The following is a 23,690-nucleotide window of genomic DNA, read 5'->3' as shown; positions in this document are numbered from 1 at the left end:
ATCCTAATCTGCAATTTAATATTGCTGATAATTAAAATTAATACCTTCTTGAGAAAATTAACATTAAAGATAGATCTTAAGTCAATGATAAAGTTATTAAATATGACCCGACTCAAAACCTATATCATGAGTTTTAATCAAGTTAATTAGATAAATTATAATTTAATTTGATTTAATTGATGCTTTGAATTGATGGATCATCAAGTTGACTTGAATGTTGAGTTAATGATACTAGTGATGATGATGAAAAATTATTCATCAAAATGAAAATAAAAATAAAATAAAAAAAGAAGACAAATTGAGAATGGATGCTAATGTTATCTTAGATCCTCAGCAAGGGTCTTTTTCTTTAATCCTTCTGCCAAAGAAGAAGAAATATGTATGTAGAAAAGATGAAGTTTGAGGTGTTTTGGATAGGTAATTAATTAGAATTTTGGACCGCAGCTCTCATCGATCTGGTTAGTAAAAAAAAAAAAAAAAGATTAAAATGGAATCTCAGGGACTTACAAAAAGACACAAGAAAAAGACAGATATTTTATTATTATTATTAAAGAATAATTCTCCATTTCCTTTCTTGAATTTTAGCTAGCACACTGGGAGTATTTTGTTTGTGGATAGACTAGTAGAGTTGTGCAATGATTTTCACGCAATCATTTGTCAAGAATAATCAAACATTAACTCAATCATTTCAAAACCCAAATCAAGATTTTTCATTAGTAATTACGATGAAAAGCATGGTTTTGAAACCTATATCCATAATCACTTCATGTTTCATAACTCTTTGTACGCTCAAGTTAGAGTCTCCAGAAGGTTTATTTTTTATTTTTTAAAAAATATTCACATCAGTTTTTTTTTTAATTTTGTTCCCAATATACATATAATTAATTTTATCACTTTCATTAATTTTTATTAAATCAATTCATATAATATGTATTTATAAAAAAAATCATGTTGTATATATTTTATATAAAAAAAAATAACCAAGTACTATTAACCGAAGTACAACAGTAATTAGTAGTGGTGATTTTTCGTTGTGGTGTTCTTACGTTAATGTTTATACTTGATTTTTTGTATTTTTTTTTTAGCATTTATTCTAATTAAAGGAAATATATAACTGCTGAATTTCAAGTGTGGCAGAGGGCTTTCGTGTTTATACCGATGATGTGAACAAGTTTAAGATATCTATTCCCCAGCCACGGTACATTGCTTCTGAATCTTTTGATCTCTGTATATACAAGTAGCAGGTGATGTAAAAACTCAGGAATGGTGGCGGGGTTACTAAATTTAAGTTCTGTTTTACAATATTATTGCAGTTTGTCGATGAAGAATCGGTGAAATTTGGCACCGAGATCCGGAAGGTGTGTGAAAACTATTTGGTTTTGCAGGCTGTTTCATCCTTCAGGTTCATTTGATGACATGAACTACCTGTAAACCAGGTATCATTCTTTCATTTTCTTCTTTGGCGGCCATGTGTTAAAAATTCTTGAGTTATCACATTCGATTCGCATGAATCTGCGACTCGCGAAGAGAGCTTCTTAAAGAAGCACCATGTTAGACTGGTTATGGACTCACAGCAAAGACAACTTTTGTTGAGGTCAAAGAAAGAAGATTGAATCACTGTTTTTTGTTTTTCAACTTCAATTATCAAATAAATATAAAGGGTATGTACGTAGGTATAGATGTGGAGTTCAAGATTTTACCTTGAAAACAACAGTGTAGTAGAAATCCCTTTGCTTTGCTAAAAATGGAATTCAAAATTCAGCTTTATTCCACAAATCCATTAAGCACAAAAGTCCCTTCATCAACAAAAGTTCTGTATAATTGAAGATAATTGTGCTAGCATTCGCTCGCATATGGAAGGTGTAAGAACTGTTCTCATTGGTACAGCAAACCATGCCTTCCAATCAGGCCAATGAAGATGGCCACTTAATGGTAAACTAATTAATAAGAGAGTTTATCGGACTCAGATTACCAAATCTTAAGAGACGCGATTTCAGAATCTATGTAATTGGCAAAAGAAATATGGTACTGGATGACAAGCATCAAGAAGCATCTTGCGGGCTATAAGGATGTCCATAGCTACGGAGCGGCAGTGATTGATCTTTCAATTCGCTGGAGTTCTTTTGCTACTTCTATCATTAGTGGCCTATCTTCTCCTGAACCATTGGTGCATCTCAAGGCTAGTTCAATGGATGCTTCCACCAGTTGCTGATCAATTGCTTCTCCCCTGTTTCCCCTAATCCTAGGATCCACAACTTCATTTACCTGATCCTGTTCAACCAAGTCTTTCACATAATCTATCAGAAAGATTCGCTCTTGAAGTGTTATTCGTCCAGTAAGAAGAACGAGCAGAAGCACCCCAAAGCTGTAGACATCAGTCTTCTCTGTAACAAAACCAGTTTGAACATAAACAGGGTCCACGAAAAAAATTGTCCCTGCGAGCTGATCTTCGACTTGTGATTCCCCTTCTGGGATTGATATGGAGAGAGAGAAATTAGAGAGTTTGGCATCATAATTCTGGCCGAGGAAGATATTTCGAGGCTTTATGTCTCTGTGGATGGTTGGCCTGGGAAATGCAGTGTGGAGATATGTCACTGCATTTGCAATTTCCTTGGCAATTTTCAATCTGGTTCCCCAAGTTAATGATCCATCATGAATAAGTCTTTCCAGACATCCATTCTCTGGATATTCAAAAACTAGAGCTGGACCTGCTGGGATCTCCAAACAGCAACCTGAAAGCTTGAGAACATTGTTGTGGCTGCTCATCTGCGACGAGACCACGATGTCACGGTAGACCTCTTTAGTGCAACGCGTAAAGCTCTTGATGAAAACAAGGCGCTGTTCAAGAATTCCTTCGTACCATTCAAAACCTGAATCTTCTAAATCTGTGAGAGTTTCAAGAGGATGGCTTGGATGGTAGTCATCAATGGCTTTTTGGAGTTGGTTGAGAGAGAAGTTCCTGATAGGGTTGGATCTAGCATTACAAAAAGCAATCAGCTCTTCCAATAGCTCACCTCCACGATCCAAGAACATCCTCTGCCTTTCCCTCTTATGCATTTTCTTATCCAAACATATCCTCTGCCTTTTTCTCTCCATCTTGTTGTCCCCTTTCACTACAATTCAGCTTAACTGAAATATCACCATGTTATATATCTCACAATTTCTTCTTTCATTTGCACCTTCTTAGTTGATCACAGGAAGGTGCAGAGGAGAGAGAAACCTCGGGGAAACTGTCTGCCACCCTAACCAAAGTCAAGAAAGACAAACGTGTTAGAGATTTACTTTTGTATACAAGCCACTCATAGTGATGATACTGATAATTGAAATGCTAGGGAAATTTCCAAATCTGTTTCTCCACTAGCAAGTTATTAAAAAATTAGATTTGGATGACATAAAGTCATTCAAGCCATGATTAAAAATTTCTTTCATTTTTCTTGAAAACTTCCATTGAAGAAACTAGAAAGGTAAGTTTACTTTCTATTAAAAAATTGCTAGTTTTTTTTTTTTTCTTGAAGTGACCCTCTTCGTCTCTTTTAATACATTAATAGATCTTGAGAAATAATAATAATAACAATAACTACTACTTTTCTTTCGTTATCAAACAATAAAAAATAACTTGAAGGAAGTAAGCTTAATGATTAAAAGAGTATATTTCCTTTTTTGATTATTTAGGTTCAAATCTTAAAAATAATATCCAGTACTATAATTTATTAAATTTCTTTAAATATATCAAACAATTTGAGAGAACATCTTTAAGATCGTTTGAAGCACAAAAATGTCCTTTCTTGTATAATTTCTTGACGACTGATCCTCATAATGCTCTTCAACGTTGCAGTTACATTCTCTAGAATTTCTATTGTTGAATGAATTCTTTTTTTTTTTTAATTATAATTACTTCTTTTAGTTGTAAAAGAAAATAACTCAAAGCGAAGAGCCCTTTATACATTGAGAACCCATTTTGAAGTAGAGTAATTTTTTTTCTAGGTATTTTTTAAAAGTGTATTTATTTTAAAAAAGTATTGATATAATTTTTTTAATGTTTTTTTATACTTTTAATATGCTAATGTAAGAAAAAACTAAAAATTTATTTTAATATATTTTCAAGTAAAAAGCATTTTTAAAAAATACTTTATATCAATATCAAACACACACTAAGATAGCGTTTGATTAATGTCCCGGAACAGTAGAGACAGAAACAATGGAGATAGAGGAGACTAAATAGAAAAAAAAAATAGAAATAGAATTGTGTTTGATAGTGATGTACAAAATAAAATAATTGTCTTTGTATTTTTTTTTGTTATGGTGGCCAAGATAAAATAAAATATAAAAAAATTATTTTACTCTTAATATGTATTGTTGTCAAACTTATATATTTTAAAAAATAATTAGATTTTTTTCTTTAGTTTATATTGTGTGTTGAAATTAATAATATTATAATAACCTTAGTTATAAAACCAAGACTGATTTGACGGACTGACCTGAGTCTTGAATTGATCTCAGTTTAAAAAAAAAATAGATGAAGGATTGACTCGACCTAACCTGATCAAGAACCTAATTCAACACAACATAAAACACACATAAAAAACATATTGAATTTTATTCTAGGAATAAAAAAATAATAAATATTGTTTTTAGAGACATGTTTTCTATTTACATTTTATTTTAAAAGTATAAAAATTCATTTTAAAATTATCATAGAGATGGATTTATTTTTATATTTTTATTTTTATTTTTATTTTTATTTTTAACCAAATATATTTTTATTTTTAATGCTATCTAAGAGTCTAATAAAAACCCAGTAAAAATGGGCTTATAAAAGGAACCCTAAGTTTTTGTGGGTTTGCTGGATCTAAGAATTTTCCATGAAGTTGGGCCGAACTCAGTCTAAGTGGACTGTTTGTAGATGAGAAACTCACTGTGAGAGATCTGTTTGCAGATGGGATCAACTTTTCCCTCCCTTTTAATCCTTTTAATCAAGGATGCCATGAAATTATGAATAAAACCTTAATTCGATAAAATCAATATAATTCTGAAATTGTCTTCATTTAAAGGTCAGTTTTTGTCCTGTAAGAGAATGCAGACAAACAATTATTGATTATTGATGGACATGACCTTAAGTTTTATTATTCCCAAACAATTATTTTCACTTATTTTATACTTTTCGACTTGTGTAATTATAGCATTAGCTTCTATGAGATTCATCGATCTACAGAAAATTTAGTATAAATTTGGATTGTAAAATAATGAATGATTTTTTTATACATGGTCCAAATACCTTAAAATAATTGTAAAATAATCACAGTGTATTATTAGTTCAGTTGATCCCCAGCCAGTGCACGATGGGAAGGAAAAATAAATAAAAAAGACTGTTCAATTGCTAGAATGTTCAAGAAGACAAGCGTACAAGAGGAAAAGGTTTCCTACGAACAAAAGAATCAAAACAGAGATTCAAGAAATTGCGTTGAAAAACCAAGCTGTTAAAAGCAATTTCTTGATCTTCTTTCTTGGAAATCTCATATGCAACTCCTCACTATAATCTCACAGGATAAAAAAATAAACAAAACATCTTACGATGGCTGGTGGAGAGGACGCCACGATGCGGCATAGGATTTGCTTTCTCGATCAAGAAGTGATGGATCTGCTTTTGGCCGGGCGGCGCTCGTTTGCAATAAAGAGGGCTTCAGAATGCCTAACAAGCGTGAAAAGATTGTTAGACAGAGAGGAAACAAAGGTTGAGAAACGAGAGTTAATTAGGAAGTATTTTACCTGATTATTTATTAGAGTTCACCGATTTTACACAAAGTCCAACTTTATTAATTTTTAAATCATATAATTTTAAAGTCAACTTACTGTTTCAAAAGTACCATAAGCCACAAAAATAAATTAGTCGCTAGTAAGTTGTGACATAAATTTCAGATTGCTTTGCTATATACCGATTTATTGTGACCTGAGAATGAAAATGGGGAGGTCTCAGAATGAAAATAAATTAACATTTGATTAATATAAAAATTGAATACATCAATCAGTTTTTGCATTTTCATCCCCTCGTTCCTCTGCTTTCAGTGTTGAACCACGTTCGTCGATTTTTGTTGTTACACTTCTTTTAGATAAAACGCTGAGCTGGTCAGCAAAGAGAAGGTTCTTCATTTGGTCCAGCTGCTGCCACTCTTTCTCCATCTGCAAATCCAACTCCTCAAACCGAAGAATCTTATCTTGAATCTCTTTCATCTGCAAAACCTTGAGATTGTTAATAACCATCGACACGTTCAAGAGTGAAAAAGGTATGGATAAAGAATCCTGTGCACCTGAACTTCTGTAATCCTGGAAATTGCTCTCTCCACATCCGACTCTTCCTTCTCCAGAAGTGAATTCGCATCCAAACAAGCTTTTACTGAAGCGCTTAGATTGGTGTCACCATTTGATGCAACACCAGAATCTGTACCCAGAGAACAAAAACTCATTATGTTATGAGAGTTGGATGGTCTAGATAAATTAACATTCCTGATCATAGCAAGACTGAGCGCAACAACTCTTTAATTAGGTGATGTATGGAAGATATAAAAATATTTGATTGGCAAATGTAACAGGGATATTGACAAATGAACTTCCTTTCATTGATTAATTTGAACGGGTTTTATCTATCAACCTTGCTCTTTGCTACAGATGCAGCAAAAGGACTCCCTCAGTACTTGAGTCTGGACTAAGATTCCATTATTTTGATAGGATATGGATGGCAATTTGTAGGCTTATCGCTCACAATCTAAGTAAATTGTGTAAACCCCCTTGAAAACTAGTAAAGATGATTAGAATATTCCCAACTGACCAAACCCTAGCTTTTCATAATAACAAAAGCATACAGCCTAGAGAATCTATTTCACATCAGTGCACCAACGCAATATTTTGGAGAAGCTGATCATACCTAGGTGTTTTGTAACCCTGGAAACAAATTCAAGACTGCCTTTACTTCCTCCATATTCCACCTCAGTCAGAGTAGTTACAGCTGCTCGAGCCGCAGCTTCTGCAACCTCTGTGCCCGCCAAAGCTGATAAAAAAGCAGCCTGAGAAAATTTCAAATAAATATATCAGTGCATATTTGACATCAAATTAATAAAAAAATGACACTACATGGATTCACACCACAACAAAATTGAAACCAAGTATGATGCAAATCAAGGTTGATTATTAAGCGTATGTTCAAGGAAGCAAGGGAGGAAATTATACCAGGTCACTTTTAATTATTGTTTGAAGATCAAAAAATAGTCTCACGGACAATATTTTTGTTGCACAGGATGCGGTCAAGTTTTGGTCAACCAAGTGGTTCCTAAACCAATCAAATCCAGCACACATACGTCTAAATCTCAAAGTTCTATGAATTTTGATTGAAAATGCCCTCTCTTTTTTTTTTTGTAGCCATGATCTTTTCATTTTTTTCTAAGACAAACATTTTTGGTAAAATTCTTCAGTACTTTCAAACTTAAAAATGAATGGAAGACTATACCTGAGCCATTATTGGGTTGCTTGCATCCACAAGAGGTGAGAGACGTATTTTTTTACTTGTGGATGGAGAACCATTACCATTTCGTCCAGATTCATCATCATCACAGTCCTTTATTTGGTTATACTTGCTGTCAACATCCCCTACGTCTGTATAATCAGTAAAAACCTCTCCAAAAGGAAGCTTGATAAAATGAGTAATGCAGTCCTTCTCACTTCTACCACCAACATGTTGCGCAACCTTCTTCCAGTCATCCCTATAATGCATAACAGCTTCAAGAAGTTGCAAAGTCTCTTTCTCTGTCCAATCTGTCCTTGCCTCTTCACTTATCTCCACCCGCCTGAAATCCGATGAACTGACACCAACCCGATAGTTTCCACGCACATAGCACCGGGCACAAAGAGTTATATCATACTGTATAACAATAACAAACAGTAAACAATAATCCAAACCATTCATATACCATCTCATTCATACATTAGCTTACACAAAAAAACTCAAACACCACTGTCCGACATTAACATCCAATTATTACATTACACACAGGCATGTGCTCTAGACATTGAATTAAACCAAGCGTTGCATCAAAATTCAAAATCAAGAAAACAAAGACAACATCAATCCCTAGATCGAAAAAAGCATTTGCTAGAACAAGAGAAAGTTACCTTATCGCAAAAGAAGCAAGCAATGCTACAGAGAGACTTACAACCACTGCACAATCTCTTACAATTGTCCTTAGTATTACTAGCATTAGCATCACCGGCAGTCCCTCCATCACCACCACCACCACCGGCGGGCGAAGCAGCAGTCTTGGAAGAAGAATCCTTGCCATCTTCCCACTTCAATTGCTTATTCAAAGGGGAGTAATTGATCAAACCCCAAGCATCCAAGAAATCAAAAACCCTACGAATGGACCCCACATCGCCTACGAGAGTCTTCCTGATTTCAGTAAAAGTGAGTTTGGCGGAAGGGTTTTTCCTGAATTGGGAGATGATTGAGTTCCTGTAGTACTTGTAAACACTAGGGTTTTTCGAAGGCGATCGCGAATCGAAGAATTCTGGGAGGAATCGGACCTCGCATTCGTGTATGTTGTCCCATGAAAACCAGCCTATAAAAAAACAAAAAATAATTGATTCAAATATAATGCAATCATGTAGGGATGATGGATAAGGGTTTTGGAGGACTTACGGGAGTAGCTAGGGATGTGGACGACGTCGGGTTCGGAGGAGGGAGGAGGTGGTTGTGGTGGTCGGGGAGAAGGTGCGGCGGTTGTGGGAGGTTGAATCTCAGGTTTGACGGTAGAGGATAGAGGGATTTTGGGGTGGAGAGATGGTGGTGCGGGTGATACTGAGGCCATGACTGCTGTTATAGGCGCTCCAATGAGAGAGAGAGAGAGAGCGCTCGGATGTTGCTGAAGGTGGGAATTGTTTAACGAGTCGTAATTTCTCTCTTTTATGTTTTTAACGAGCAGGCTCCTTCCTTTTGAGGATAGAGAGTGGTATGCTGTTCTGCTCCCGTTAAAGCGACGTAGTTTGGTGTGCATCCAATGACTGAATTATAAAATGATGAGGGATTAATTATGACTTAGTCCTTGTATTAGAATAAATTAATTAATCCCTGTAATTTTAAAAATAATCAAATATTTTTTTATCAGTATTTTAATATTAGTTGTTTTAATAAATTCTTTCTTTTCTTGTTAATTATTCCATCCATTCTATTTTTTTTCTTTTTTATATGTATCAAAATTAAAAATAGATTGAAGAAAAAAGTTATAGATAAATTTTAAAATACATATATAGTCTATAGTTTCAAGAAACATATATTTCTTGAAACTGCAGGAACCAATTGATTATTTTTTCTAAACTATAGACTAATTTATGGTAATTATTTAGCATGGGAAGAGTTGTCCTTCTCCATCTCACATTTTGAATCTCATATTTTTGTGAGATGGAAAAATACAACTCTCCATGTATTTAATATTTTCTAAACTTTATAGCACTTGTAATTTCACTTTAAACTCCTTGTACCGAGTGAATACAATGGTCAAATGTTAGGGGTGCAGCCAAATTGTTTGACTTAATTTGCTTATGGTCGGTTCAACCCGTTTAAAGGAAGTTCAATTGGTGACTTTATTTATGTAAAACACAAATAAAATATTCCTTTCTCTTAGTGCCTGTTTGGCAACACGCGCTTTGCCAATTCACAAATCCCAATTTTATAAAGCCAAACACACAAGGCAAATTGTTGAGCCACCAACCTGCAAATAAATGGATGCGACCATGTAGCAGATTCTTGTGAAAGGGGAATCAGTTCCGTACAATGGACACTTCGCTTACCTCTTTATACGTAGTCTCTCCTCTCCCTCCTGCTGCTTGAAGGGGCCAAAACGCTTGAACCAAAGTTCATAGACAAGATATTTGGGCAGACCTTGCAAGGAGACGACCGTCCACACACAACTTTTTTTTTTTTTTTAAATTAAATATACGTGGAGCTTCCCCCATGTTTTGAGGTCTGCTTTCCATATGATCCGAATTACAAAGACTTGAGAGCCCGAAAAAAGGGAGAACCGCTAGTACTAGTATGAACAAAGCACCAGTGATGGTTAAATACAATGCAGGACACCAACACAGACACGAGACTACCTATACACCCAAATGCTGGGACTACTAGACTATAAAAGAATCATATGTTGATTCTAACATGATGGTTTCTTTTTACGGTTTCTTATTATTCCTATGATATGGCTGCCAGGAACCAATTCCAGCATCCATAAAATGCAATGCTGCCTGTTACTCTTCCTGAGTTTTGGCAGCATACAAGAGTTTTCTATACACTAGGGTAAAGGAAGAATTTCCCACATCCCTTCTCCACCCGTTCGGGGCAGCTCAGATCCCCCTCGACTTCTCTGGTGAGCATGATTACGTATGACCTGCACAACATCAAATCTGTAAGATTAATACTTTCCATGCAATTATCTTAAGGGCCTCATGCTACATGTAAACCACCAAGAACGAGTGGCATAGTTTCAGTAATATAGTTTCAAAAAAAGGTTGATACTGGACTCCAACAAAGTGAAGGGGATGGTTTATGCCTTCACAGTATGGTTTGAGACTCGCCAAAATCGAGGTTTACTTTCTAAATAACAATAGGGTAGTAATTTTAAGTACCGTAGTTTCTAGTTCAGTACAGGACACGCTCTCATTTAGCAGTAAATATGCATGCTTACAGAAAACTCAAAGATTGTACCTCTAGAATGCAAGGTAAATAGTTTGCAAGGCTAGATTCGAAGCCCGCCACGCAAGTAGCAGTTCCGCTGCTCTTAGTCCTGCTGCAGTCTTAAGGATACCTAAGATTGAAAAACAATCGGTCCATGTTACAACATAATGGTGGCAGCATAGGTCTGAAAACATTGTGCCATACTTCCCATGGCCGTTTGATGCCACTCACCTTGATCAGCTCCTCACCCAGTGGTTTGGTCAGAACCGCTACTATGCATATATTGAGGAGAAGGAGCGGGAACAATAAACTGTTGCTGTGCTGGAACAGCTGCAGCTATACCTGCAAACCAATGCATTTCCTCAATCAGGTTTACCAGTGTGGTTATTTTTTTATGCAACATTCATCAGTTAATTGCATAACAATGCCACTTCTTTGGTAGGATTTTTTACCCTCCCTTTATCATCGAAAGTTTAAGACGATTATTAGTCCCCTCCTCAAAGGGTTCTACTTGTTTCTGAGCCCACAACAGGTACCATTTCAATAGTTTCTCTCTGTGAACGGAATTTCCCCTCACTTTCACAACTAATTTCTTAGCACTTTTGTGCATGAAGTCAATTTATGATGCCAAAAGTAGCTATGAAAAATATAGACAAGATCAGACATCAGCTAGTTTTCTCATGTCCTTGACATTTGAATGGAACAGTGAAGAGATTTTGAGCTGAAATGTTAACCTGTAGGATATGGTGCTTGAATCGTTGGCAAAGGTGAAGTTGTCATTGCATTGACACCTGGTCCACCAAACTGCATAATATGATGACCTGGCACAGCATATCCTTGCATTGTTGTATAACCATGACCTCCAGGAACATTTTGACCGAACTGCCCATAAGGATACATGCCTGTGTTCACTGTTCCAGGAACTCCATATATCTGAAGGTACTGCTGGCCAGCAGCATAAGGGTTGTAAACACCCTGCTAGTAGGAAGACAGCAACAATAATCAGTATCAAGTCATCTTGGTAGTTTTAAGACAGTTTAAAAACCCAAGAAAAAGATCCTAATTCCTGTCACCATTTACCTGTTGATAAACGTATTCAGGTCCATATGCTGCATAGCTGAATAGATGAACCAACCATAGAGATGGCAAAAAGATCAGTATAGGGAAAGGAATTTTACATAGAAATCATATTACATGGAGAGAACAAAGTAAACATATCATCATAACACTGAAAGAATCCAGGATTTTTCAAGAAAACTACATGGTTACTTCTCCTAAAAATGAGCTCTCTCTCAAATATGTCCAAAGGATAAATGCACAGTGCGATGGGCACCACACCCCAAAAACTAATGTTTCCAGTTTATTTTCTTTTCTATATACACATTTCAAACCATGACTGTGATCTTGCCTGTTCAATAAACAATGAGCTGGGGCACATATCCTCTGCAACTACCACTTTTTGCATTCCTGCAATTACCAATCACACCATGTCACATCACTGTAACTTGGACAAAAGGAACCCCGAATTCTAGGAAACAGACTTACTTCTAGAGCAGCTAGAAATCTCAAACTGACGTTCAATGATGTGATTGGTGTGTATATGAATAGCCACGTATAAGGGAGCTGGGAAATGTAAAAAAGAGAAAGTAGTTGCAAAGGACATATACCCAATCTAACTTGAAAACCGTGGCCACTCTATCCATAGTTTCATTCGCTTCACAACATAGGTTGATGAGTAAATGCAGTGCATACGAGGAGCAATAAAGACTACTTCTAGAGTTGAAGTTAGGGTTCTGCCTATATTAAGTAGACATCAGTATTGCGAACAATAGAAACTACACCTAAAATTGAACCATGACCCATCAAACAAATTTTAGTCAACTAGCCTAAAAAAACAGATATTTACAAATTAACAATGAGCTGACATAAAATTCCATATTGAACTCTACTAAATTCTAAGCGCAACTCCTGGGAAAGTTGGCAGGAATTGACAGGAAACAAAATATGGCATTGCCATAGCGTCTTTAAAAAGCCAACCAGATACGTAAATGCAAAAATGAATACATGACTTCAGATAACACATAAATAAGGAGGACAAAAAATTTTTAAAAAAAAATCCTTCTTCACATATCATGAAATTGAATTTGATACTTTGTACCAGCCAAATTGAGGAAACTTTTTAACAGCAACAAGTAGAATTATTGTTTACTTTGGAATGTAGCATAAAACCTACCCATATGGATGATACATCAAGCCTTGTTGGTAGCCATAAGAAACTGGTTGCTGGTAGCCAAAACTTCCAGCATAAGTCCCTCTGGGGGTTTGCACACTTGCAATGTATGGGGGAGCTGGTCTCAGACGTCCAACTAGAAACAAAGCAGCAAGCAGAGGAAATTAGCCCGAATAAAACTAAAGAATTGAATCATATTGGCTTTCAATATTCCTTATCCAGTACAAAATTGTTCTTGCATTTAGAAAAACCGATACCATAAGGCTGTGGTGGCCGAGGTCGTCCAAGTGAAGCCAAATTACAGTTAGCCCGTCTCCCATCGATCATCGGAGTAGGATCAGCACAGGCTCTCCTAGCTGCCTCTGGTTCTCGGAAAGTTACCTACACCCTCCACACAAATACAATTCAAAAACCCATGTCATTCTTCATCCATCAAATAAAAACACAGCCCATTTATCCACAATGGAAAAAATCCAGAATTTAACAGCTATCTAGATCACTTTTAATCATCAAAATAAGCACAAGAAAACCTTGATCAAAACGACTATTAATCAAGCATGAGTAAGTGAATGAGTAAATACTAACAAAACCATAGCCTTTTGATCGGCCAGTGTTCTTATCGGTGATCACAACAGCCTCAAGAATATCACCAAACTGCTCGAAATAACGACGCATGGTCTCGCTCTGGGTCTCCCAAGCAAGCCCCCCAACAAAGACCTTTGTATAAGTTGTATCTCCAAATGGAGAATTCATGTATTGAAACCCTGAGCTTGAGCTCGATCCCGAGCTAGGACCCGGAACCGCTTGATAAGCCATATTGACAATTGAATTCAATTCAAACAACAAAACCCAAAAAGAGAAACACGAGAAGAAGAAGCAAGAAAAGGCTAGTTCAAAATTCAAAATTTTTATAAGATTCGAAGAATAAAAAGGAAAGGAAAGAAGAGGGTGCTAAGAAGTGACATGCTGGTTTAAAAGAGAAACCCCAGAATTTGATGAGATATACTGAGAATCCATTGAATTCTAAAGGGATCAAGAAAGAGGAGTGTTGTTTTTGACAAAGATCGGAAAGCAAAGTGATGGGGTTGAATAGGGGGAGAAAGAATCACAATCACAATAAAAGGAAGAAAGTGAAAAGGGGAAAGAAAAAGAAACCCTAGAGTTGAAGTGGGGTGAGGTCGGTGGGATGGAAAACAGAAAGAGAGAAGGGAGAGTTGGACTTGTGTTGTGTGGGAAAATAAAAGTTGGATGGTCAATACTCGATATACTACAGAGAAAGAGAGGGTACTGTGTCAAAAAAGAAAGGAAAGGGAAGAATCTTTTTTAGGAGGGTGATACTAATAGTATTGACAGGAGTAAATATTTATTGATGATGTTGGTGGGGATGAAGAGAGAGGGGGGAGGGGGAGGGGGAGGAGAGGGGTGGGAGGGGGAGGATTCATGATTTGTTGGCTGGCTAGAGGGGGAGGGGGAGGAGAGGGTGAAAATGTTAAAAAAAAGAGAAAAGAAAAGGTGGACCCAGATGGATGAACAGACAGCCAGTGTGGGCCCCACGCCCTCTCTTAATCTAATCTCTAGTGGGAAATAAATACAGATTATTATTAAATACAATTTCTGTTCCAGCTCCCTTATTTAAGTTGATTCCAAGGATTATCCTGAGCTCCTCCTGTAATAGTTTCCAATCCAAACTATATTCCATGTTCATGTCGAAATTATTATCACAGTTTATTTTTGAAGAAGAAGATTTATATACGATTAATCCTGTTTAATTTATGTTAATTTGATCACTGATAATAATAAAAATAATAATACATGATTAACAAAGGTGGCAAGTGGATAAAGCTCGTGGAGATGCACGTAGCAAGGGGGGCCCTCTGCTCTCACTCACGATGGATGATGCTTTGCTGGCTGTGACATGCATCATTGGTTCCTTTCATCGAGCTGGCAGGTAGGTATGCCCCTTGACACTTAATGAGTGCCCTGCCTCGTTGTATGAATTCTTCTCATCTGCTAATGTTGTCCTTGTAAAGTTTAAGTTATGCTTTGACAAATAAGCTTCAATTAATGTTTTTTTCCCCCATATAATTTTGATATTTTATATCTAAATTATTTATAAACATTTAAAAAATATCAGCTAGAAATATAAATTGAATGTTGAAGGAATGGAAGAGGCATGATGATATCATGGTAACGGGAATCCAATTTATGTTTAAAAATACGGCAGGCGTCTTGTTGTACTTTGATGGGAACGCGAGGGTCATTTCGCTCTCTGTGGACACGAGCCACAGGGGTCGGCAGTGGGCAATTGAACCGAGTTCAAACCAGTGGGTAGGGTTTGGGTCCATTGGGGGCCTATTACACCTGTTATGGACCACGATTGCAGCACTGTAAGGGGCCGCAGGTCCAAAAACACTTGTCTATGTCGTGTGCTTTTCTTTTCTCGTGGTTCCCGAGACATGCAATTGATTTGCAGAGACAGGATTGCAATACAGAACTACTTCGAAGAAAACAAAGGATGTTTCTCTTTCATGATGATGTTTTTGCTACAGCAAATGATTCTCGTTGCATTTCAGGAATTACCTCTGAAACCATCCAGCCAAATTCTTTAATCACCTACATTTTATTTTAACTCAACTATCTTATTATAAATTGGAGTTTATTGTTATTTCATTCTATTTCATAGCTTCTTTAATAATTAAATTGTTACGAGTTCAAATGTAACATATTCTATTAGATTGAATGTATTTTTTTTTGACATATATAGCCATTGATCTTGAACCAACTTGTTATTGAGTTAAAAAGCAACATAGCTTTCACTTGCGTTTTGGGACGTGGTTTCTAAAAATAATTAATATTTTTTGTTTAGAAATATTTTTTATATATATTTTTGAATTGTTTTGATGTATTTATGTCTAAAATTTTTTTTAATTATTTTGTTACATTTCCAAGTAAAAAACACCTTAAAAAACAAACGTTATCACACTTCTAAATACCCTCTCAATAATACTAATGTCATGACCCAAAAAAAAACATATTTACTTATAAGTGTTAATTTTTATTCGGTGTGATTTTTTTTAATAAAAAATTTGACAGAGTTTTCCTTGTAACAGGATCATACCAAGTTATCGACATCTTCATTCTTGACACAATTCATATCATAATTATTGTCCAATCATCTTTAACCTCTTTCCTAATCAATACATCACAAAAAATAATAGACATGTAGTGTCCGATAATAAAGATGTGATCAATAAAAACAAATATACAAATAATACTAAGGTTTACATAACTTGCAAAGTTAATTGATTCTAAGAAAAAACAATAAAAACTTAGATTATGAATGTAAGGCTCCCACTATTTTATCTGGAATAATTTCTTAGTTAAATATAAAAATTTAGGGTAAATTCTTCTTCTTCTTCTTTTTATTATTTTAACATTTCTAATCCTACGAGCTACTATGATAAAATGCAAATATTTAATACAACACAAATATTTTTAAGTATGACATCCACATTAATTACATATAACAATTTTGTTCTACAAATACAAAGGTTCATTCAACCTCTTTTATATCATTCATAATTCTTAAAATACATGTTGAACAATATAAATACACAAAAAGTGGTATATATTCAAGCAAGATCTATTTTACTGCTGCGAGGGTCCTAAAAATAAGATTAATATTTTATCAACATAATTATCAATAAATGCAATGTATCATTTCAATACACTCATATAAAAATATTTTTTCTATATACTTTATTATGAATCATTAATATTTTCACCTCCATATTCATCCAATTAATTCCAATTTTAGCCATTTCACTAGGGTACTACTCCCTCATTAGAGACACTAATTCATTCGCTCAAATATCGAACACTAATTCATCCTGCCAATTACCGGCACTCATTCACCCGTCCAATTATCGGGCATTAGTTCATCCGCTCAATTACCGGTACTAATTCATCCGCTCAATTATCAGGCATTACTTCACTCGCCCAATTACCGTTACTAATTCATCTGCTCAATTACCGGTACTAATTCATCCGCTCAATTATCGGGCAATAATTCACTCGCCCAATTACCAGTACTAATTCATCTGTTCAATTACTGGTACTAATTCATCCGCCCAATTATGTTCATCCTTAACATCAAAACATAATTTCTTGTTAATAATTTACTTCAAACTTCTCTACACAGTAAAATTTTCAATACTTCATCATCCATCTGACCCATTTTGTTAGGGCCCGTGACTGGATCTTTTTTTTTGTAGCACCTGGGGCAATGTCGTCCCAATTTTTTTAAGAGAAACAAAAGGACAACACGTCATCTAATTTTGCCCAGATTCCGACCACTGTGGTAGTTGGAAAATTAGAGTTTAAATTTATTTTTATTCAAAAACCTGTTTTTCAACCCACTTTTTACTCAAAACACCTATAAAACACATTGAAAACCATGATAAACATATCCATTACATCAAAAAAAAAAAAACAAAAAAACTATCTCAAAAACCAAAACCGACCCGACATAAAAAATCAACCCGAGTTTAGATTTATTTTTCACAAATTTTAAAGGTAAAAAAAACATCTAATATGAATTTTCTTCATTAAATATGAATTCCCCTCAACTTTAAAATAAAAAATAAAAACACAAATATCATTTATTTTTATGATTTAAATCTGTGTTAACGACATGTTTTTTTCACCACCACCGAAAGAAATGATGGAACCAGCTGTTACAGGCACGCGGCATGTACTGAATGCTTGCTCCCAGGTTAAAGTGAAGAAAGTCATCGTTGTGTCGTCTATATTGGCCAAAGGATCAAGTGATGAATGAGCAGTCACTGGTCTGACTTGGGAGCTTGCGAGGTACTGTCATGCCAAGACAATAGCAGAAAAGGAAGCTCTGGAATATATGTTACGTTTGAATTGTTTTTCGAAATGATTTTTTATTTATAAAAGATAAAATTAAAGGGTTTTTTAGGTTCTTATGAAAATACCAGTCCACAATAACAAGCACACATGAATTCTTACAACGAGGTTGAGCACTCAAGAAATAAACTAAGTAATCTTCGGTTTCAAAACAACTCGCAAGCTATTAGTTTTTAGCCAAATCGCCTCTCTTCTCGTAGTTCTTGACAGCATCAACAAGTGACTCCTCTAATGATCTGTACTTCCATCCTAAATTCAGCAATTTCTCTGAACTCATGTCCATTGATGGCATCCCTCCGGAAAAACTGTCATGACATGGACACAACATAGTTGAGCAAGGCCACAAAGGGAAAAGAAGAGTACAAGATTTCTTAGCATATAAAATCATGTACTTCGGAGTTGAGCAGGCCAATCGAAGGATGCTCATTATTTGTTGCCTTATTGGTGGGAATTAAGCTTGATATATAATTGATATACCTCTTGGGGTAGTTGTAATGGGGATACATTGCCTTCAACTTTTCTGCCAAATCCTGAGTTGTGATATCATGTGATGAACATATATACCTTCCCTCAGCTTCATCCTTCTCGTATATCAGCAAGAGTGCTTTTGCTGTATCGCGCACATCTACAAAAGAACGGGTTCCACTGTCTAGTGTTTCCAATCCATCTGTTTTCCATGGTAACAACATCAGTTAGCTGGATCCCAAATGCCAAGGTTACAGTTTTACACACCCCAGCAGCTAATTGGTGATACAATTCTTCAAATAGAAATTATGAAGTGGGAGTAATGTTTAGAATGAGAACCTTTTAAGTAACTTAGGAGGTATAAGCTACTGCTATTCATGGTTGGCTGCAACAAAGGCCCTATGATAATGGAGGGACAGATGGTCACAATTTTGAGCTCGTTCGTCTTTCCATATTCCAAAGCTTCTTTTTCTGCTTTTGTCTTGGCAAGAAAATACCATTGCTGCTTTTTATAAATGAACTTAATCAGTTAGCTTATGATAATTGAGCCAGAATACGAAATCAGTGAGTGCCTATAACTTTTACAAGGTTGATTCTAGATACCTCATTTGCCTTACAAAACTCGAAGTCAGACCAAGACTCCTCATTCATCGCCTGATCCTTTGGCCAATTTGGGTTTAGCATAACAGCAGCTATAGATGACACAGCAATAACTTTCTTCACTTTAGTTATGGAGCAAGCATTCAGTACATTCCGTGTGCCGGTGACTGCCGCTTCCAGCATCTTGTCCTGCAGAAATTTCACGTCACAACCAGCAGCTCATCAGCAAAAAGTCAATTCCAGAAATAAAAGGTGTGCTGCCTGTTAAGGAAGTGGAGAGCCTAGTCATTCAATTCTAGAAACTAGTTTTGATGTGGGCTAAGATGTCACCTTGGGATTAAGAATGCTGGCAGGATCTGTAGGAATTGGGCAAGCAACGTGAAAAACCCCGGCACATCCTGAGATTGCAGTAGAAAGACCTTCATAATCTAGCAAATCTGTCTTGAAGAGTTTCAGATTCTCTCTAGCGTTTTCCAACTTCAACAGATGTGCGTTCTTTTCATCACCTTTAAAGAGATTGAATGAACCAAAAAAAATTAAAAATGGTGAAAGCTGTAGACATTCCAAGGCCAACAGACCAGTTAAGTTTGATAAACAAACTCAAAGTTCTAGCAGTCAAATGATCAGTAGCAGAAGATTAAGTTAAAGGAGTTACTTGGGTCTCTCACAGTTCCATGCACCACATAGCCCTCTGAAAGAAGAAACTTTACCAGCCACGATGCCAAGTACCCTCCTGCACCTGTTACACACACAATTTTCTCGGACATCTTTCCTCACTCCCTCTCTCAATCCGGATTCTGAGTTCCAATTCTCTTAAAGATGCCTGCGGACTTGTAGTACCCTATTTCTTAACGTCTTGTATACGAAGTTACCAACCACCAATAAACACAAAAACAAAATGTTCAGTCATGTTCTCTGTTGAGCTTGCAGTCTAATTTGACAATTCTTTATATTTGATACTTGAGTTAGTCAATGGTCGTCGTCAATTAAATTTTCCACCAACGACTTTTCAATTAATCTTCACCTGCCCAAAAACTCACGGCGACTTGAAAATGACTTGTGTTCATATAATTATGCTACCGGATAACCATGCCCAATGTCTCTATTCTGTATAATAATAATATCTCTGATTAAAGAAATTCCACAGTTATCTTTGATTTTGTTTTACAATTATAAATGTTTATGTATAAGATTAGGGCTCGACCTGTATTGTATACTAGTCAGGTGTCCCGTGCTTCACTGCAGGCCGGATAAAAAAATTATTTTCCTCACCAAGAAAAATGTTGAGGTGTGTTGGGTTTCATTATGCAATGAAATAGCAGGACCAAGAGAAATTTGATATGAAGCTGTATATAGTGAAGAGACTCAAAAGTAGTTGTGTTATGCCCAGCAAAGAAAACTTAATATAACCAAAGAAAAAGATCGCAGTTGAATGATGTTGTGCTCATAATAGATATATGCATGTGTAAACAGATGACATCATCTTCCTCAATCTGCTTGCAGATCTAAATAGACAAATATGTCAAATGAAGAATGGTTTTCTTCAGACAACACATGCACACATACTTTCCCACTGGTATTGTAAGTATTTCTGCTAAGATTAGCAACAAAACATTCTTTCCCACTCATAGAGAAGAAAACATTTGTGTCCTTCTGTGCAATGAACTGATTCCATATATTTTGTGCAATCTCTGAACACATGTACAATGGACTTGAATTTGAAAAATTATTGCGAATATGACGGTAGTCCATGTGTGGCCTCTATCTTTATTCATTCGTGTTTAATCTATTATGGATTGCAAGCCATAAAAAGATAATAATTATCAGGTCCAGACCTGGCCACTTCAGACTCTAACACAGAGCATTAGGCAAGCTCCAATCATCACATGATATGAATTGGTGGTAGGCCGTAACAGCGGAGAATTCACCACCTGGTCCATGGTTCTACATCAGAACCATTATCCGAGCATGATGGAAGACAAGTTAATGCAAAGGCCTGAATGCAATTATCAGGGAGCCGTTGAGGTAATCTCTCCATTAGCCATCACCACTTCAATAACATTCATGTTATTAAGCTTTGGAACTCCGTCATGGAGAACATGATCAACGAAAATGCCTACATTTTCCACCCTTTAATCTTCCAAAAATTCATCAACTATCCTTCCCCAGTCATCCAACTGACTCTTGTAAAGAAAACCTTTTGCAATTTGACAATGTTACGCCAAAGATTGGACATGGACCCTTTTCTCTTTGGAACCAAACCTAACTGATTAAAAGTCATTGCATCATCTTTTAACAGCTTTAATCAATAAGAGATCATCTTGGGTCATTAATCCCCAAATAATCTTTAATGACACAAGTCCTTGAGTTCATCAAGTGCACTCTTATATGTACTCTATTGTATCCCCCAAACAAAACTTGGACGCACTTTGTCAATAGCCTCGCACACACTCCTGGGGGAGATGAGTTGTCTATATGGACTGCTAACATACAGAGAGCGACTCTTCCAGCTACAGAAAAATTGTTGATTTTTCCAAGCTGACAAATTGCTCTGAACTCTCTCAGCAATATCTTTTGAGGTCAGATATCAATATAAAACCATCTCCACTGCTGATTGCATTAGATACCTGTTTATAAGTGTTTTTGGAGAAGAAAATCTTGGTTTTGAAAACACCAATTTTTTTGACCAAATGAGGCGCAAAACTTCTTTAAACATCCCAAAATAACATCTATATGATTTTATAGAGGACTCCACATAGTATTTAATCACCCCCAACGAAAAGCAAATGTGAAATGCAAGCCCATCTTTTACAACCCTACAGGATTCCATTTTCTAATATACGTACGTTCTGTAATTAAATGAGTAAATTCTTCCATGCATAATACAGAAAATATACCAAGAAAAAGGGTCACCTTGTCTAATGCCATGCGAGGGACTGAATTTTTCTGAAGCTGCTCCATTATAAAACAATTGCATAGAAAAGGACCATTAACGTGACACGCAAAAATAAAAACAATATAGATCTCTATCAAGAGAACAACATAACCAAAGACAGAATTAATAGCATCTGTAAGCCAAGCATGAAATCCATAAAAACACGAAATGCACAAACACAAAGACCTCCTGTCAAAGTCTCTTTCATCCACCATTGACCCAAACATCATTTAATTAACATGTCTTTCCCTAAGTGCATCAAGAATCCAAAAAAGGGCTTAAAAGCTCAAAATACAGCAAGAATAAAATCCAAGGAACAACTTCAAAATAAAACACATCTCTCTCAAAATCCTTGTCAAACACCTTGTGTGCAACATGTAAAGAAGATAGTCCAAACTCATTAAAACACTTACCCAATTATCTGCCTTGTCATTCACAATGCTACCGCACAACTCTAATTTATTTTTTAAAACACGATTGCACATAGATGGCTCGGTAAAGGACTACCTCATGGATGATGGAAAAGGCTTAAAGTCTAATTCAGTTAGTTCCCTAACACTAAACCCATGGATGCAAAACAACTGGAAAAACTCAAAGCAGAGACCTAAACCAGAAGGAAACATGGTCTGTGTTTGATCCATGAATGGAGGTGAATAAGTTGCATGATGAATCGTTATATAATTCCTTACGTGCACATAAAAAAAGGCATGAAAAGCTTGTTAATGCCTTCAAAAGAATTGACCTAACCAACTTATCCCTAAGCCAGCAAGCTACAACAACTATTCTTTCTCCAAATTTTAAACCTTTTTAAGATGAAAAACATCTAAATTCAAATTCCAACCCCGAGAAACACACAATTAACCCAGCACCATGTAGCTTGCAACCAAATAGAAGAAGATGAATTTGAAAAATGAAAAAAAAATATAGATGCTTGAGCAGCAAAAAACGAAACTCACATGCCAAAACCTTGCCATATTGCCCTTGATGCAAGAGAAGGCCACTACGGCAACAACATTCGAACTCTGCTCTGAATCGCTACCAACTTCATAGAGAGAGTTGTTAATACAATTTTAATTCATCAAGAAAAAAAAAGCCAGCAACATCAGTAATAATTTAATGCAATAACACATAAATAACACCCAAACCGAAGAATTAAAATCCCACAAATGAAGAAATTAGATTAAAATCTAAAACCCAGCATGTAGTAAAAGTGCAGATATATCCCAGAAATCAAAACCCATTAACCAAAAACCACAAATAAAAAAGAATGCATTATTTCCCAACCAGGAAAAAAAAATCATAAAAAATTAGGATTTCGAAGGATACAACTTTCTTTGTTGTTTTCACAGATTCCTATCTACATTGAAAGCGCCATCGTCTGCACCACCGACCTCATCATTGTTGGTGCAAGAGCAAGACCCTCTCAGTGGATCCTTTTCTTCTCCATAACAGCCTCTCTCGTATATCTTTCCTCTATCTGTTTGGTTTCAAAAAAGAAGAAGGTAAAGAAAAAGATTAGCTGCCAAGAAGTTAAAAAGCAAAGGAAAATTGTGGCCTCCAAACTACCATGTCTCTCAATAAATGGAAGGACACAGAAAGCAGGAGAAGAAATTGAACAAAATCATCGCGAGATCAACAAACTTTCTGGCGATAAACACTGCTTGAATCCACAATAAAACACCTCACAATCCAGAGTGTTAATCTGATCTCTTTTAGTTTTTTCTATAATTCCTATATATTTATGTACATAGAGTACCGGCCAGGACTCAGGCCACAAGTTAGGTGAGTTAACCGAATGAATAAAAATAATATAATTG

The 23,690-nt window shown here is 35.8% G+C and overlaps 4 protein-coding genes across 6 annotated transcripts; all 4 read right to left on the bottom strand.

Annotated features, from left to right (window-relative positions):
* Positions 1-1,745: 1,745 nt before the first annotated feature.
* On the bottom strand, positions 1,746-3,321 carry LOC7471745 (serine/threonine-protein kinase ZRK1). Its single transcript, XM_002300587.4, has one exon. The coding sequence runs from the start codon at positions 3,094-3,096 to the stop codon at positions 2,080-2,082; it is 1,017 nt and encodes a 338-aa protein (XP_002300623.3). The 5' UTR covers positions 3,097-3,321; the 3' UTR covers positions 1,746-2,079.
* Positions 3,322-5,976: 2,655 nt separating this feature from the next.
* On the bottom strand, positions 5,977-9,964 carry LOC7471744 (SWI/SNF complex subunit SWI3B). Its single transcript, XM_024595004.2, has 7 exons — positions 9,832-9,964; positions 8,684-9,045; positions 8,161-8,603; positions 7,499-7,909; positions 6,920-7,058; positions 6,306-6,436; positions 5,977-6,228 (listed from the first exon to the last, which is right to left on the bottom strand). The coding sequence occupies exons 2-7, from the start codon at positions 9,036-9,038 to the stop codon at positions 6,019-6,021; spliced, it is 1,689 nt and encodes a 562-aa protein (XP_024450772.2). The 5' UTR covers positions 9,039-9,045; positions 9,832-9,964; the 3' UTR covers positions 5,977-6,018.
* A 73-nt stretch (positions 9,965-10,037) lies between these two features.
* Positions 10,038-14,394, bottom strand: LOC7471743 (uncharacterized). 2 transcript variants are annotated; one of them, XM_002300585.4, is made up of 8 exons: positions 13,527-14,394; positions 13,199-13,322; positions 12,945-13,077; positions 11,792-11,828; positions 11,446-11,686; positions 10,943-11,053; positions 10,742-10,841; positions 10,038-10,424 (listed from the first exon to the last, which is right to left on the bottom strand). In XM_002300585.4, the coding sequence occupies exons 1-6, from the start codon at positions 13,755-13,757 to the stop codon at positions 10,956-10,958; spliced, it is 864 nt and encodes a 287-aa protein (XP_002300621.1). In that variant the 5' UTR covers positions 13,758-14,394; the 3' UTR covers positions 10,038-10,424; positions 10,742-10,841; positions 10,943-10,955. The 2 variants fall into 2 exon arrangements, with proteins under 2 accessions (XP_002300621.1, XP_024450773.1); XM_024595005.2 differs by having other exon boundaries at positions 11,446-11,689; positions 13,527-14,348.
* A 3,476-nt stretch (positions 14,395-17,870) lies between these two features.
* LOC7474550 (cinnamoyl-CoA reductase 1) lies at positions 17,871-23,631 on the bottom strand. Of its 2 annotated transcripts, XM_052450674.1 has the most exons (9): positions 23,440-23,631; positions 20,143-23,350; positions 19,963-20,045; positions 19,594-19,793; positions 19,269-19,444; positions 18,942-19,127; positions 18,678-18,840; positions 18,351-18,540; positions 17,871-18,178 (listed from the first exon to the last, which is right to left on the bottom strand). In XM_052450674.1, exons 4-9 carry the CDS (start codon positions 19,703-19,705, stop codon positions 18,040-18,042), a joined length of 966 nt encoding a protein of 321 aa, XP_052306634.1. In that variant the 5' UTR covers positions 19,706-19,793; positions 19,963-20,045; positions 20,143-23,350; positions 23,440-23,631; the 3' UTR covers positions 17,871-18,039. The 2 variants fall into 2 exon arrangements, with proteins under 2 accessions (XP_052306634.1, XP_002300620.3); XM_002300584.4 differs by having other exon boundaries at positions 19,594-23,350.
* Between the last annotated feature and the right edge of the window lie 59 nt (positions 23,632-23,690).

The sequence above is a fragment of the Populus trichocarpa genome, chromosome 2 (assembly GCF_000002775.5).
Source record: "Populus trichocarpa isolate Nisqually-1 chromosome 2, P.trichocarpa_v4.1, whole genome shotgun sequence".
Lineage (NCBI taxonomy): Eukaryota > Viridiplantae > Streptophyta > Magnoliopsida > Malpighiales > Salicaceae > Populus > Populus trichocarpa.
This window is presented reverse-complemented; position numbering and strand designations above follow the sequence as displayed.

Coding starts and splice junctions, on each gene's coding strand:
- LOC7474550 (XM_002300584.4), bottom strand. CDS start 19,705: ATGTCCGAGAAAATTGTGTGTGTAACAGGTGCAGGAGGGTACTTGGCA. Junction 19,128..19,268: donor CCAGCATTCTTAATCCCAAG/GTGACATCTTAG, acceptor AAATTTCTGCAG/GACAAGATGCTGGAAGCGGC. Junction 18,179..18,350: donor CATTACAACTACCCCAAGAG/GTATATCAATTA, acceptor ATGTCATGACAG/TTTTTCCGGAGGGATGCCAT.
- LOC7471743 (XM_024595005.2), bottom strand. CDS start 13,757: ATGGCTTATCAAGCGGTTCCGGGTCCTAGCTCGGGATCGAGCTCAAGC. Junction 11,690..11,791: donor CTGAATACGTTTATCAACAG/GTAAATGGTGAC, acceptor TCTTCCTACTAG/CAGGGTGTTTACAACCCTTA. Junction 11,054..11,445: donor TCAAGCACCATATCCTACAG/GTTAACATTTCA, acceptor ATTGGTTTGCAG/GTATAGCTGCAGCTGTTCCA.
- LOC7471745 (XM_002300587.4), bottom strand. CDS start 3,096: ATGGAGAGAAAAAGGCAGAGGATATGTTTGGATAAGAAAATGCATAAG.
- LOC7471744 (XM_024595004.2), bottom strand. CDS start 9,038: ATGCACACCAAACTACGTCGCTTTAACGGGAGCAGAACAGCATACCAC. Junction 7,910..8,160: donor CTTGCTTCTTTTGCGATAAG/GTAACTTTCTCT, acceptor ATTGTTATACAG/TATGATATAACTCTTTGTGC. Junction 6,229..6,305: donor CCAGGATTACAGAAGTTCAG/GTGCACAGGATT, acceptor AAGGTTTTGCAG/ATGAAAGAGATTCAAGATAA.